Source organism: Triturus cristatus, chromosome 3_1 (genome assembly GCF_964204655.1).
Source record: "Triturus cristatus chromosome 3_1, aTriCri1.1, whole genome shotgun sequence".
NCBI lineage: Eukaryota > Metazoa > Chordata > Amphibia > Caudata > Salamandridae > Triturus > Triturus cristatus.
In genome coordinates, this window is record NC_140583.1 from 493,705,210 (window position 1) to 493,721,937 (window position 16,728).

The following is a 16,728-nucleotide window of genomic DNA, read 5'->3' on the forward strand; positions in this document are numbered from 1 at the left end:
CCATTAGTGACATCATCAGTTTATGCTTAGGAGTTCAAGCATGTTGATTAGGCTCACTGACTTCATAGCTGGAGCATCATCTAAAAATCATACCAAGTCCTTCTACATGGTAGCAGTTGGTTGCGCTGATGATTTTATCCCTATATGGTGTGACTGATGATAAAGCTACTGTATTTCCACAGTATTTGTATGGTGGTCATTGGCGCTTTTAATTTTACAGACATTAATGCAGCTCTGTCTTGAGACTTTCAAAGTACCTGTTTAATTTACTATGCTCCTCTGTGTTTCCTAAATGCAACCCAACGCTAGAGCTGTGTATCGTCAGTATGTTGCTTCAAAGCACTCTCGAAACACTCATCACCTCCTCCAGGCACATTTAAGTGAAGAGAATATATTTCTAGCATCCGACATGAGAACTGGTCCTAGGATATGTGGTTCCCAATGACTATCTTCTGCTTTCTGCCCTGCAGAAATAATCTGCCCTCCGCTGTCTGAACCTACACCAGAGGTGAACTGTGTTCCAATGTGTAAATGGTGGTAGGAATGTCTGATGAGAAAAGGTCAAATTCGGTCTAGTTCCCTCATCTTTGCCACAGGTATCTTTGATTTTTATCAGGCCAGCACAGGTTTGTGGCAGGTGCAAATATGTCAAAGTTGAGATTAGAATGAAGACTTTGCCAAACCCCCTTCACCGTGGCACTGACTTGTACAAGCACTTCTGGGGTTTCAGGATTCCACTGATGGCCCGTGTAGGTGTCCGGTTGTCTCTTTGGAGCGTCATTTGGTAGAGTGCTAAATGTTCAAGCCTGTGCCCAGCACTGACAACATTTAGGCAAATCTCAAGGCCGCTAGAAGACCAAGGCTCCACAATGTATGCCACCTTGACATACACCACCTTACGTGACAAAGGGGAAGTCAGGTTCCAGGCCAGCCCTGTTGTTCCTTCAGGGACTACTTACAAAAGTTGTGGCCTGTCATGCTGGGCCCAAGTCCCCCGGGCCTGCACGTATGAGTCTCCTGGAATGTGCTGGGCTGGTAGCCCGTGGCAGCATCAGCTTGCAAGAGTTCCAGTGAGAGACACAGTCTTTGGTTCACGTTCCACCTACGAGGGCTTGGTTTTCTCTTCATAATCCAGTATCACTTGCTTGATGTGAGAGAGCTTGTGGTGTAAATATTCGCATCGTCTCTTATCTTCCCGGTATCCAGGATAGGTCTGTGAATAGAGACCAAAAAAAGTCAGGGAGAGAAATGGCTTTTACTGGGGAGACATTGCAGCAGGTAGAGGCAGAACACGCCTGACTACTTTTCACCAAGCAGTGCGATGAGGCAATTATAGTTTTAAATACATATACCAAGGAAACCCCTCACATACGCTGGTCCCTGATAAGACAACAAAGTGAATGAAAGGCCTTTATGCAAAGTGAAAATTCTTAACACCAAGCCTGCAACATAGAGCTAAAGAAAAGACAAGCACTTGAAAAACAGATGATCCTATTCATATACATCCAGAGACGACGTCAAACTGCAAAATGATGGAGCTCAATACGACACTTCTCTTATAAACATACTTTGTCACCTTAGATCAACTGGCGCGTAAATTGAGGCCAGGCTGCCCTGATATTTCCTAGTGAAGCACTTCTGGTTGCCAGTGGATTGTTGGGACTAGTCTCTAACATTCGTAGCAATGCGAGATATAGAACCATATAGAACATAACATTATATAACTTAGTATATAACAAGTAATATAACATAAAACATAACATAACATGTATTAGTAGAGTGCAACAATCACTTCCAACTACGCTTTTTAGCGCTATTGACTCTCAACAGATGTTTGCCGCTTGTCACTTTGAAACATGGCTTTTAAGTCTACTTCTTAAATCCCATTCATTCCACATATAACTAGAGCATTTCTCGATCTTATGTGCTTTGCAGTTAATTACATATGTTTGTCCTCGTAGAAGCACATATCGCTATAGTTTGCCGGAAACAATATCCTGAAAGGTAGGAATAAGTATTTGACAAGTTCAACATTTCCAGTCCGCTGATTATCAAAGATTATTGGGAGATTTTTTGTTTTTAAATAAAGTGTTGTTTCAGCCTCTCAAGAACTTAAGCATGTGTTTACTACAGCTACTTTTAAAGTGGAAAATCAAAATAAAGCCCATTGTTCAGTCAGGTTATTTTAGATTTACTTTGAGAGGAGAGAGCTGTGTTGCTCTTTCCTAACTTAATTGGCTGGCTGTTCTGCTGATCCGGACTCTTATCTTTGATCCTCATTTTCTTTTGAGGGTGCCCAAGCTTACTCTCTCGGCCGGAAAGAGGCTTTTCAGACTTCTAGCATTTTATGCTAATAGGTTCATATAATATCCTGAATTTGCATTAATCTTATTTGCAAATGACTTTATTCTTTTGTCTCTTTACCTATCCACTCTCTCACAACAGATATTTGGGATGTGTTAAAGAATTACTATTTTGTTATTTCTCTTGTAAGGTGATTATGATTCAAGCTGTATTGTACATGATGAGCATTCACATTTATTTAGATAAAAACACGTTGATAGGTAATCAGAGTCAGTTTTTATGAATGTCAAAAGGTTATATTGAATGATTATTTCTTTATTTAGGTCCTAATTTTTAGAATTCTGTCAATCCTTTACCAATTCTTATCAACTACATAAGATTCATTGGAGAGGCGGGAGGACCAATATAAACAATAAAAATTGGTAACATGCTTTAAACTCATGCAGCGTGAAAGGGACTGGTAGGTATTAAATTGGGTGCAGATGATAAAAATTGGCAAACGCCCCTTCCGCTGCATCATAACACACCAGCGAGAGTCCTCTGCCCTCTTCGCCACCCTTGAGAATAAAACGATTAGTACACTTAGATTGTCTCGATTTGCATACATTTGTCTGCAAGGTGTGGTATATCATAATTATATTCTGGATGTAACAGGAATTCTGACTCATCTGGTTGGACTCAAGCCCCCATTTTAGTTGCAGGCATGAAGGTCTGCATGACATTATTAGAGCAGTGAAGGAGGTTATCACAGCCTCTGCTGAACTCCACCAGAGGTGGACACGGGCTCCACTGGGGCTTTGCGTCCCTGAGCTTCTAGGATTGCGGTGTGATCCCACAGTCTGTTGTTCCTGACAAAATTCCACCAGTCTTTACTATCCTGAGCTCGTTTGCATCCAAAACATCAGACTTCAATTGCATTTTATGGTGATCTTACAAAACCGATCTCTCCAACTTAATTACTCCTCAAGTATGACCACATGGTGTGCTTTCTCCCACCTGGCTGGTAACCCTGTGTGCCCAGAATCAAACGATGAACACACAAACTACATAAAGACACACACACCCCTTCTAACACGAGGGAGGCTTGCCGTTCCTTACTGATTCACTCAGCGATTCTCTTTCATAAATGTAAGTGTCGCTCTGTGTATAGGGGCAAGTTTACAAATGCCTTCTGTGATTCTTTAAGGAAAATCAGGTTATGGCCTACTTGGCGCACCAACAAAGTTGTCCGTACCCTTATTTGTCTCAGAAACCTTTTGACTGGTTTTGGGTAGGATAACAACATAGCACGAAAGAGCAGGGGTGTTATGTGTGTGTGAGGTCAATCAATCAATCAGGGAATTGAAAGTGCGCTACTCACCCGTGAGGGTCTCAAGGTGCTGGGGGGGTCCACAGATCTGTTTAGCCAAAGAGCCAGGTCTTGAGGGTCTTCCTGAAGGTGTTCAGGGGGGGGGGGGTGGGCGCGTCTGATGTCTGCTGGCAGCTCGTTCCAGGTCTTGGCTGCAATGTGAGAGAAGGATCTTCCGCCTGCTCTGGCGATGCGCGGTGTTTCGGATAGTACGAGGTTGGAAGATTGGCGGTTTCTTTTGGGTATGTGGAAGTTGATTCTGTCGTTGAGGTATTTGGGTCCGTTGTTGTGTAGGCATTTGTAGGCGTGAGTGAGGATTTTGAAAGTGACTCATCTCCACGGGGAGCCAGTGGAGACTTCGTAGGTGTTGACTGATGTGTTTGTGTCGGGGGATGCCGAGGACGAGTCTGGCGGCGGTGTTCTGTATTATCTGGAGATTGCGGAGTAGGGACTTGTTGATGCCAGCGTAGAGTGCGTTTCCATAGTCCAGTCTGCTGGTGATGAGTGCATAGGTGAATGTCTCCCTTGACTCAGGGGGGGGATCCACTTGAAGGTCTTGCGGAGGATGTTGAAGCAGCTGGAGGTGACGGCGTGACGTGTCGGTTCATGGTGAGTGATGAGTCGAGTACGATGCAGACGTTCTTGTTGTGGTCTGAGGGAGTAGGTGGGCTTCCGAGGGCGGTCGGCCACCAGGTGCTGTCCCATGCAGAAGGGGTGGTACTGAGGACTTCGGTCTTCTAAGCGTTGAGCTTCAGGCAGCTGTTGGTCATCCAGCCTGCAACGTCTTGCAATCCTTTCTGGAAATTGAGTTTGGCAGTAGTGGGGTCTTTGGTGAGGGAGAGGGTGAGCTTGGTGTCATCGGCGTAGGATACGATGTTGAGGCCATGTTGTCGGACGATGGCTGCGAGGGCGGCCATGTAGATGTTGAAGAGGGTGGGGCTCAGGGATGAACCCTGTGGGACTCCGCAGGTGATTTTTGTGGGGTCGGAGAGGAAGGGTGGGAGTCTGATCCTTTGGCTTCTTCCGGTGAGGAATGATCGGATCGTGTCCAGGGCTGTTCCTTGTATGCTTGCATCATGTAGTCTGGTGACTAGTATGCGGTGGGAGACTGTGTCGAAGGCCGCTGATAGGTCGAGTAGGATGAGGGTTGCAGAGTTATGTTAGCCTCATTTTATATCGCGCACAGATACTAAAAAAGTGTCCCGGCGCGGGAGCCAAATAGCAAAAGAGGAAAGAATGCTTGTGAACCACCGAGAGCTCCTGCCCAAACGGCATTTAGTGGAAGAGTAAAGTTTTTTATTGTTTTTTAAATAGCCTAGGATTATCCATGTTCCGTAGCTCAAAGGGCAGGGTGTTCCAATCTCTGGCTGCTTTCACCGAGAGAGAGCAGCCACCTAGCCTCATCAGACGGAACCTAGGGACCGCCGCGAGGCATTGACCCTTCGAGCGAAGCTGCCGGGAAGGCTCATAAAACGCAAAACGCCTTCTGAGGTAGAAAGGCCCAGTCTGATTGAGAGCACCATGTACTAACATCAAGGCCTTAAATCAAACTCGCTGTTCAACCGGGAGCCAGTGGAGTGTACGAAGGTTCGGGCTGGCACTGGATCTAACTGGCAAGCCCAGTAAGGTTCTAGCCGTCACATTCTGTACAATATGTAAACTTTTCTATTGGTAGGCCTGAAGTCGAAAATACAATGCATTGGCATAATCCAGCCTGGATAGGTTAAGTGCCTGTGTAACTATTTCCTTGGCATCTTTAGGAAGTAGCGGCAGGAACTTCTTAAGTCGTTAGAGCATCCCAAAACACGCCCCCGCTAGTTTGCTGATCTGGGTGTTGAATCTCAAATCCTGACAAAACCAGATTCCCAGGTTTTTTGCTGGACAGCCAGAGGCATTCGGAAGAGGAAAGTCAACAGGCCAAATCTCATCCCTAAAATTAGAAGGAAAGGCCCCATAAAGAAGCACTTCAGATTTCTCCGCGTTGCACTTTAATTGGGCCTCAGCTAACCACTTAAAAACCTCTGCAAGGCAGGTCCTGCCAGTAGAGGGAGAGAAATCCATTTTACTCCATGTAAAGAGGAGCTGGGTATCATCAGCGTAGACTATAATTTTCACACCCAGCTCCTCAGCTAAATCTTTAGTCCAGGAGGGTGCGGAGTCTGTGGAGGCGACTAGGGCGGTCTCTGTGCTGTGGTTGCTTCGAAATCCGGAGTGGACGGGTCAAGGATGGCGTTCTCTTCCATGAACCGTGTCAGTTTCCTGTTGACTGTTTTCTCTGCAACTTTGGCTGCGAAGGGGAGGAGCGAGATGGGCCGATAGTTCTTGAGGTTGGTGGGATCAGCTGTGGGCTTCTTGAGCAGGGGTCTGACATCTGCGCGCTTCCACTAGTCTGGTAAGGTGCCTGTTTTGAAGGTGGTGTTGATGGTGCGTTGTAGTTTGGGTGCGATGGCGGCCGCGGCTCTGTGGTAGATGTGAGGGGGGCAGGGGTCCGTGGGGGCCCCCGAGTGGATGCTTTTTATGGTCGAGGTGGTGTCTTCAGCCGTGATCGGTGTCCAGTTGGAGATGGTGGGCTGGCTGGTGTTTCTGGGGGCTGTCTGTGGCTCCTGGTGGACGGTCGATGAAGTTGTCGTAGAGGTTTTTGATCTTGAGGTGGAAATAGGTTCCAAGCGTGCTGCAAGAGTCTTGGGATAGGGTGAAGTCTGTGGCTTTGCTGCGTGGGTTGGTGAATTCTTGAATGACACTGAAAAGTTCCTTGGAGTTGGTCAGGATTTTGTTGTGGATGAAGTTCCTCTGAGAGAGAGAGGGGGGTTGGGGGTTTGAGGGTAGGGGGTTGTGGGGGGGGGTGTGGGAGGGTGTGTTTGTGTTTGTGTGTGTGGGTGTGTGCGCGCGTGTGTGTGTGCGTGTGTGTGTGTGTGTGTGTGCCCTTCCATAGATCAGGATAAGAGGAGGTGAGGTACAAACAGAAGGGACAGGCTGAGAGGTGCAGACTGAGTGTGAAAAAGGCATGCAGGGCGGCCAGATGATGGTTGGGACGCTGAGTGGACTGCATAGGGACAAGACAGAGTGGGGGAGGCTAAGAACATCACGGGTGGGAATTAAACTGAATGGAGTGTCCGTAAGGAGGTTGGCGGGCAGGGGAAAGCAGTCAACGGAAGCTGAAAGGTGGGAGTTCGAGAGGGGACAGGTCTGGGGAAGAAGCAGTAAGAGGAGGGTTGTGTCCAGGTGAAGACTACTTAAGGGCTGGACAGTCTGAAACCTGAGGCTCTAAGAAACAGTGTAACTTCTGAGACCATCTCCAGCCAGGGCAGTGGTGTCAGTCTGTGGAGGAGCAGCCCCAAAATAAACAATCAGTGAACAAACAACAATATGGGACTGATCTACCGCGTATGAACACTGACTTCTTCCTGCTATGTATCTGGCAACAGAGGGCCTTCCAGACGTCAAGGGGGGGGGGTGGGGGGGGGGTTATCGTCAGAGACGTCACGGTTCAGGGCCCACTGCGATAAAACTTGAGGATTTGTAAACAAGATCTGTTTATCTCGAAAGTATACAAGTCTAGGAGTGAGACTCCAGGTGTCTTGACTTGCTCATAGAGAAGCAGCTTCCTCCCACTGAGTGATGCTAGCTTTTAGCACTGAGGCCCAGCTAGCGGTCCGTGAACCTAAACCCAGCGCGTGCGTCGACGTTCAGGCGAGAGGTGCTTATCACTGATAAGTTATCAGGTGTGCAAGACCCTGACGAACGGGCACGAGGACCAGCAGAATCCAGACATTCAAATAAGAGGTTCAAATAATAACTATGGATTTTTTTCACCTTTGTGCGGGCGGAAGTACCTGCTGCAAAGTGTCCAGGAGCACTGGTATGTTAAAACCTGCCGCTAGGATCCACTCCAGACGTATTGCTTGCAACTCAGGGATTACTGCAATACTGGTGCATGCGGGCTCGAGGCTTTGCTGAAAGGGTGTGCGGGGTTTGTGGGAGACCTGCGCCCGGCGCTGCACCGCTGATGCCGCTTAGCGGGGCGGGAGCCGACAGCTGCGGCTTTAGCAGCCCCGGGTCATGTGAAGTGCAGGCCGCGCTGGCGGCGCCGGCCGGGTAATGCGCCTGTAAGCCGAGCCGCCGGCAGGTGGGAGCACGGTTCGGGGGGATTAGGGCGCGCTCTACCTTAAAACCGCCGCTCGCGGGAGGCGCCGGGTGGGTGGGACCGAAAGGTCACTCCCTGCGGAAGCAGGTAATACGAACAGCGGATCAGACAAGCTACATTCACCTGCCCTGCTGTAGTGACCCTTGCAGACTGTAATGCCACTGTAGGAAATACCCTTCGCACCACAGACCCCACATCTTCACCCGCCAAACCCACACTTCAGTTTGCAACAGAAACGCACGTTTGTTAGGTCGCTATACCAACGGAAGGCTGTGGAGCACACCAATGCCGATACAATGTCCGCCGAAATATAACACAACCAAACCCCTGACATCACCGAACACTCCTGTGTGCGGTGCCAACGCTGCTGACATTTTTTTTAATATTCTGAAATTATCATAATTACTACTCTGCAGGCCTCTCACCCAGTGCTTTAAATGGGAAAAAATAAGTGCAGGTACTCATTAAAATGAGCTAGACGTGTAGTGAGGGGGCGGGGCCAGGGGCAAGACATGATGATACTTAACTTCTATATTAGTTGCAGCACACACCAAAACACATGCGAAATGTGTTTATATAAACAAAGCAGGTTAACGCATTACATAAAATGAAAGAGAAATGCGATACTATGTTAACATTTCCTTTTTTTGTAATAGTTGCACCTTCTTAATGTCATACTGTTAATTGCTGTTTGGCACAATACTATATATTTTTCAGCATGCGAGTAGGAAGAAACTGAAAATACCCCCACATCGCACCAAAGCTCTTATGGCACCAAGCAAATGAAGCAACTCATCATGACCCTCGCCAGAAGATATCTCTGGTCTCTTCCATCAATCTATCTATTCATCCTTTCATCCTACCATTTACCTGCTGATGTCCACCATTTAACCTTTACATTCTATCGTCTATTCAGTCTTTCATCAATCATTCAGTTTTTCACCATTCCGTCTATCCACCCTTCATATCCAAACTCATCCATCCATCCATCTCCAAACCTATCCATTCATCCTTTCACTCATCCATCTCTTTATCCACCCTTTCCCTCATCCATCAATCCTTTCGCTCATCTATCCATCAACCCTTTCACTCCTTTATTCTATCCACCCTTTCACTCAATCCCTCCTTTCACTCATCCAGCCTTTCATCCATCCTCCCTACCTTTCATTCATCCATCCATCCATCCTTTCACTTATCCATCCATCCCCCGCCCTTTTATCCAATCATCCACCCTCTTTCACCCATGCATGCTTTCAATCATCCATCCATCCCCCATACATCCACCCTTGCTCACTCATCCCCTTACCCAACCCACCAACCCCCCCTTTTACGTTATCTATGAATCTTTGTCGCAGAGCAGACATGTACAAACAAAGTGCCACACATTTTCTTTAAAATACCTCCTCAGAGTGTCTTGATTCTCTCTCTCTTTTACTTTTTTCTTACAAAAACAGACACACACACAAACATAGCAGACACACAAAAGACTCGGGTATGATAAAAGCCATATTTTCTCTTCACCTACCATGGCTTTTTTTAATTGCCACCATGGCCGGACTAGCCGTTGCCTGATAGTCACTGCCAGGGGACTGCCATGATTCCTGTGCTTGCACGAACGCACAGGATAGTGTGAATGTGACTGCAGAAGCGGCACCTTGACTGCCAGAGACACTTACTACTTCTGCTCACCAGAACTGCCAATGAGCCTACCTTTTCATGAGTACCGGTACTCTCCAGAACAGTAGAGAAGTGCCGGTAATCACATCAATAAATCTAAGAAGTGAAGGGATATTTTGAGGGGAAAACATGGCGCCTGCGTGTTGAGCGGCAGCGCACGTCCTCGGAGAAGCTCTCCACTCCTCTCTCTCCCCCGATAGCGGCATCTCGCTGGCTGCGGAAAAAAACATGGCGCCCGCGTTTTGAGCGGCAGCACATCCCCGGAGGAGCTCTCTTTCTCTCCCCCCGCTCTCCCCCTGCTAACGGCGCGTACGGAAACGGCAGGCTCTGTAGCACATCCCCGGAGGAGCTCTCTTTCTCTCCCCCCGCTCCCACCTGCTAACGGCGTGTACGGAAACGGCAGGCTCTCTACCTCTCCTGAATTGACTGCTGGATCAGCGGATGTGCCTCGGAGTTTTGGATCGGGCTCCTGCCCCCACTTGCACCTCTGTTCCTGGGCTCTCCCTGCCGCAGCGCTGGGAGGCAGCAGCCGTGGAGCTTAGACGCGGCCGCAGGGCAGCGGCTCGAGGACTCCTTCGGGGGAGAATGGTGCAGGGAGGCAGCAGCACTGAAGTACGCGGTAAGGTGACGGGTAGCAAAGGGAGTGGTACATACGTTTCTCAGGGAAGCCCCTTGTTGGAGCACCCCAAAGTTACGGTGGCGTGCGAAGGCGAATTGGTCAATGCTGCAGGACTCGGACAGAACATTTGTGGGGGAGGTTTAGGTGGGGTTGAGTCTGTAGGTTGCAATAACTTAAACTTTTGCCAAAAGAAAGAAGTCAAGTGTAAGTCACGGAAGGGGAGGAGTAGGGGCAGAGGTGGGGGGGTGAGGGGCGGGGGCAGGCACGGTATCCAGGCATCTCTGGTTGACTGCGGTAGTGAGAGCGAATTCCAGGAGGAGAATGCTGTCGATCTAAAAGGACCCCAGAGAGGGTTAGTGAGAGTGGCTGCTAAGGGGAGACAAGGAGAGCTTAAGCCCTCCCGCATTACCCCCTCCCTGCGCTCTTTCTTTAGAGTTTTGCCCCAAGTTTTGACCATTCCAAAGCCCCACCTATCTGGCCAAGACTGCGCTTCTGTAACAGTAGGATTCCATGAGAAAATGGCTTCTCCCCCAGCAGACATAAGTCTATCAGCGGCTGGGTCAGGTTGTGACAATCAGACGGCAGAAGATGTCAGGACAGGGGAGATGATGGAGTCCAACAGAGCTGTCAGTTTACAATCTGTCCAAGACTCGCAATGTGGCCTACCGATAGAGAAGTTAATACCTACCGAGGTACCTGCGGATCATACATTACGTTCCGATCAAATTCCTGTGTCACTAGATAGGACAAAGACTGGGGATGACGGAGCGGACACTGCCTCTTCTTCAATAGAATCTCTACTAAACTCCCTAAAAATAGACATTAAACAGGGATTTATGATCTCCGCAGAGAATCAATCTGATATTAGGGCTGCATGCGATGTTTTGGAGCGAAAAGTAGACCGGCTCAGCGAGAGGACAGAAACTCTTGAAGACACAGTAGAAGAGCTTAAAACTAATCTAGGAACTGCCCAAGCTAAAATTCATAATTTGCAAAGAGAGGGGGATGTGATCCGCGAGAGGGTCGAGTCATTGGAAAACTTTACAAGAAGGAATAATCTCCGACTTCTGAAGATTCCTGAGGGGAAAGAGGGGAGCGACATAAAAACCTTTGTCGTAAACCGCCTTAAAAACTCACTCAATTTAGAGGAGTCACCAGACATTTTGTCAAGAGACATCCAAAGGATACATAGGGACCCTTTCCGCACGAAACCCGGCAGAGAAAAGCCTAGGAAGATTTTGGTCAACTTTCTCACCTATTCGATCAAAGAAAAAATCTTAACTTTGGTCCTAAAAAATAAGTCTCTAAGCGGTCCTGACTTTCTTTTTGAGATCCGCTCTGACCTGTCTAAGACCACCTTAGATCGGCAGTGGGAATTAGGTCAGAGGATGGAAACATTTTGTGCCCTTGGCGCAACAGTGCAGATGAGATTCCTGCTTTTTTGCGTGTGATGTTTAAGAATAAAATGTACAATATTAGATCCCCTCTTGAGGCAGACGAAATGCTGGAGACATTAAAGATTCGTCCAGGAAAGGAATGAAGAGGAAAAGAGGAAAAGGGGAAAATGAAAGGGAAAAAAAAAGAAGAAAAAAAAAAGAGAAAATAAAGGAAAGGGACGAGGGGAAAGGAAAGAAAAAAGAAAAGAAAAAAAAAGTAGAGGAGAAAGGGGGGGGGGGTGAAGAGGGAGAAAGAATATAAAAAAAAAAAAAAAATGGGTTTCCCCCGGTAGTAAAACCCCTAGTAGGTTATAAATTTAACCAGTACTAAATGTATTGTAGTGGGAATAAGAAAATTAAGGGTTAGTAAGGTTACGAATAAGAGCGAACAGAAATGAAGAATTAAGAGTATGTAATGATGCATGACTCATTTTGCAGTTTTTTGGGTGTGGTGGGAGAGGAGGGGGAGGGGAAAGGAGGGTGGAGGAGGAAGAGGATGCAAAACTGGCAATCCATCGGTCCAGTGTAGGTTGGGTAGGGTTTTCCGGGGGGGGGGGGGGGGGGGAGGGCTTTGCACAGGGTGGTAAGGGTGAAAAGAAAAAGAAACCTCAATTGTTCAAGCCTAAAAGAAATTCTATTGTCAATAGCCTAGTACCTCGATCAGCATCTTTTTTTTCATGCCCTAGAAATGGTCGAGAAAGATATGACAATATGGTTGTAGGAATTTGAAAAAGGTAAGGGGGGGGAGACAACTGCTTGACGAAATGACACAGCTGAAATTTCTATCTTGGAATGTCAACGGCTTGCGTACTGGGAGTAGGAGAGCAAAGATTTTCCAATATTTGAGGGACTCCCCAGCACAGGTCATAGTCATCCAGGAGTCACACCTCCTTAAGGGTGAAATAACAGAGATCTTGAAAAAGGAAAAATGGGTAGACAAATTTATTTGCACAGATCAATCAGCTAACATTAGGGGGGTGCTCTTCATCTTTAAACAACAAGCAAACGTACAAATCATGGAGTATAGGGAGGATGGGAGTGGTAGGTGGCTTATTACAAGGGCATTGCTGGACGGCCTTTCTCTTATTTTGGTCGGGTATTACGGTCCTAACCAGGATGATCCCTCCTATTTAAACAGCATTCGAGATAATCTATTGGCTTTCCACGACCCAGTTATCTGGATGGGCGATTTTAATACTGTCTTAAACCCGAATCTAGATAAGTCTGCTAATTCTAGAGCCTGTGTCTTATCCAAATCTAGACAGGATCTCTTGATAGCTATGTCACAACTGGGGCTTGCAGACTTTTGGAGGGAAAGGGTGGGGGATCAACTGGGGGTCTCTTTTCGAAACTTTAAGTATAAACATGTGTATAGGATAGACTATGCTCTATTTAGCTATAGTTTGAAAGATCTATTGATAGACATTCTCTATCTCCCCTCACACCTTTCCGACCATTCGGCCATCTTGTTTGTATTGAAACTTGAGGTTATACATAGGTATACTTCTTGGTCGTTTGATCGTACCATCCTCTTAGAAAACGAGGAGGTTAACTTTCTACGATCAGAGTCCCATCACTTCTTGGAGGCAAATATAGACTCTACTGATATACATATAATGTGGGATGCTTTAAAAGCCTTTTGGAGGGGAAGAATTACAAACAGAGCCTCTTATAGAAGAAAGAAATATAGGGAATGCATTGATAACTTGGAGGGGGAAATGAAAACTATCGAAAGAACCCTGGACACCCAAACTAGTTCAGGTGCAGACGTCAAAAGATGTAGAGAGCTAAAGTCGCAACTAGAAAACGTATTACAAGCTAGGGTCGCTAGAAGGTGGGAGGCGAGTAAAATTTCTCATTTTGAGTTTGGTGAGGCGGCTGGAAATATTCTCGCCTGGAAAACTAAATCTGACCAAGCTCGAAATTACATCAGAGAGATCAAGGTGGAGGGGGAATTTGCTCCCCGGACCACAAAGGATGAAATAGGTGGGGCCTTCCGAGATTTTTTTCAGGAAATCTATAGGGAAGATATTCGGGAAGACAAGGCAGGGAGGGAGGCCTGGTTGGACCAAATTTCCTTGCCAAAGTTATCCCCAGAGCATAGTAGGATGTTGGAGAAAGAGATTTCCTTTGAAGAGATTAGGAAGGCTTTGGGGGACGTAAAGCAGGGGAAGGCAGCAGGCCCTGATGGGTTACCAGGGGAACTCTATAGGGCCCTTACAGAAGAGATCACCCCGGTTCTGGCCTCTGTTTTTAATAACATTCTTTTGGAGGGCCGAGATCCCCCAAAGCCTTGGAATGATGCCACAGTGGTCTTAATACCTAAACCTGGGAAAGATCCAAAGGAATGTGGGTCATATCGCCCGATTTCGCTCCTCAACAGCGACTATAAAATCTTTGCCGCTATTATGACATCTAAGTTGGGGAAGGTGATAAGCCATTTGGTTCATGAAGATCAAAAGGGCTTTATAAAGGGCAGACACTTAGCTGATCTTACACAAGATCTGGTGGGGGCGATCGATATTGCAACCACTTTTTCTCTGCCTCTGGCTGCTTTCACGCTAGATGCGACCAAGGCCTTCGATAGAGTAAATTGGCCCTATCTGGCTGCAGTAATGAAGAAATTTAATCTGCCCGAAAATTTTTGCCGTATGATTTCACTAATATATAAGGCCCCTACGGCAAGGCTCAATATAAACAGTTTCCTAACAGAGCCTTTTGAAATTTCGAGAGGTACAAGGCAGGGATGCCCGCTATCCCCCCTCCTTTTTAACCTCTACATTGAACCCTTTGCACAGATTCTTAGAGAGGAGGCTACTATACCATCATTTAGCTTCGGAGGGTGGGAAAGGCGGGTTGCCCTGTATGCCGATGATATCCTCATAATGACTTCAAATTTAGATCTGGCTCTTCCCTCAGTGATTAGGAAGGCTGAGGAGTTCGGAAAAATCTCTGGATATAACATAAATTCAGAAAACAGAGATCATGGCCTGGAATTCCCCCAACACTCAGGTAGAGGTTGTGTCCTCCATGCGGTATCTTGGTATAAGAACAACTCAAGACATAAGCAATATCACCACTCATAATCTCGAGCGAGTACACAAAGAATGCCAGAAACAACTAAAGGCATGGAATAATCTCCCGTTATCTATCTTTGGGAGGACAAACCTTTTAAAAATGTCTATCCTACCTAAATATACCTTTTTGTTTAATTCTATCCCGATGGCCTTTGATACCAAACAACTACTTAAATGTCAACAAGGATTTAATTCTTTTATTTGGAAGAACGGAGCCACAAGATTGGCTTGGAAAAAGTTGAGGAGAAGGAGAGAGAAAGGAGGATTAACGTCTCCAGACATCCAATATTATGCTTGGGCATTGCAATTATCTTACTCGAGAATGCTCCTAAAAACACCAGTGGATAACCTTAGAGGAAGGATGTTCCGAGCTATGATGGAGGGGTCCGATCTTCCATCTGACGGCTTTCTTTTTAAGTTTGGAGACCAGAAATTCTTTAAAAAAATAAAATTAAAAATTCTTCAATCGTTGGCTAGAAGTTGGTCCACAATCAGAAATAGAATAGGGTTGTGCTACTATTCTAATTTAGCACCCATGTCGGATTCGCCAGGCACTCCCTTGTGTCTTAAGGACAGGTTGGCAGGTCCAATCAAGGAAGCCGGAATTATAAACTGGGGAGAGCTGACGGTAGGTGGGTCAAGGACACCTTGGGAGGCTTTGCGGGAGAAAGTCGGACCAGGATTATCTGTCTTCAAGTATATGCAGTTGAGTAGCTGGGCACAGGCTTTGATAAGAAAGGGAGCCCCCCTGGGGATTGACAGCAATTTAGAAAATCTTTTGGTGACAAGGCCAGGGGGGGAAAGGAAGTCGCTTGTTGGTATTGGGCGACCTTGGAGGAGATAGACTACGACTCCAATCTCCCCGAGGTGTTATGGGGCAGCAATGTTGGCGAACAGTGCCAGCAGTTGTGGCTAAACTCATTTAGGGCCTCATGTAGGAAGCCAAATACCGGTCGGTAACGGCCGATTTTCGGTAATTATACCGTTACCGACCGGTATTTTGGCTTTTGAGATGTAGGGGGAGAATTTCATGATTCGGTATTTACCGAATCGGTAAAATTACCGAATCGGTAATATTACCGATTCTGTAAATTTACCGATTCGGTAAATACCGAATCATGAAATGAGATGTAGGGGGAGTGTGTGGTGGGTGTGGGGATTCGTTATTTACCACCAACTAAAGGTTGGTGGTAAATGACGAATAGGTGACAAAAAGCATTTTTGTGCACGTTTAAGTGTGCAATGTGGCAGACATACATGCCCTTAGGGCATGTATGTGCGCCACATGTGCACACATGGCCGAATCAGGGGTGCAACAGGGTGTCAATGTGACACCCTGCCACCCTTGCATGTGCTCCCCCATTACCAAATCGGTATTTACCGATTCGGTAATGAGGCATACCTTCCCATCAATGGGAAGGTATGCCTCATTACCGAATCGGTAAATACCGATTCGGTAATTACCGAATTTTTCCGATTCGGTAATATTTACCGACTCATTACCTACATTGCATTTACCACTTCATAAATACCGAATCGGTATGATTCGGTATTTATGAAGTGGTAAATGCAAGCCCACCTACATAAGGCCCTTAGTCTTCTGTATAGAATTGTGAAGCCAGCCTGGCTGAGGCGAAACCACCTTTTTACACTACATCGCGCAAATCTGTCCCCTCAAAAGTTAGCCAAATTCCAACATGGGAAAAAATGCAATAAATGCGACCTAGCAGAGGCCTCGGACGTGCACATGTTTAAAGAGTGCCCAGTTATCGGTCGCTTTTGGGAAGAGGTGATGGAAGCACTATCCTCTATTCTAAACATCACTCTTAACAGTACTCTCCCCTTGATCATCTCTGGGATTGATGAAAATATTCTAGGGCCTGCTAGATCCTTCCTGTTTTTTGCAATTTTAATGGCTAGGAGACAGATCTGCAGATTCTGGGTGGATACAGCTCCTCCAACATATATGGGATGGTTATCGTCCCTATATGAAGTTTCTAAAGCAGACCTGGCTAGACCCTGCAATATAAAAAAAAAAAAAAGAAAACTGCTTTCTGGGATTATTTGATACAGTGGAAGTAGGTTTCCCGGGTTTTTTTTTTTCCCCCGGTCCTATGATTATG

At 46.6% G+C, this 16,728-nt stretch overlaps 1 protein-coding gene across 1 annotated transcript in view; it reads right to left on the minus strand.

Moving 5' to 3' along the window:
* Positions 1-235: 235 nt before the first annotated feature.
* ELL3 (elongation factor for RNA polymerase II 3) overlaps positions 236-16,728 on the minus strand; it is a 250,716-nt gene continuing 234,223 nt past the window's right edge. Inside the window, exon 12 of the mRNA XM_085644350.1 lies at positions 236-1,213. Coding sequence (XP_085500476.1) covers positions 1,103-1,213 — 111 coding nt within the window. The 3' untranslated portion in view covers positions 236-1,102. The remainder of the gene's footprint in view (positions 1,214-16,728) is intronic.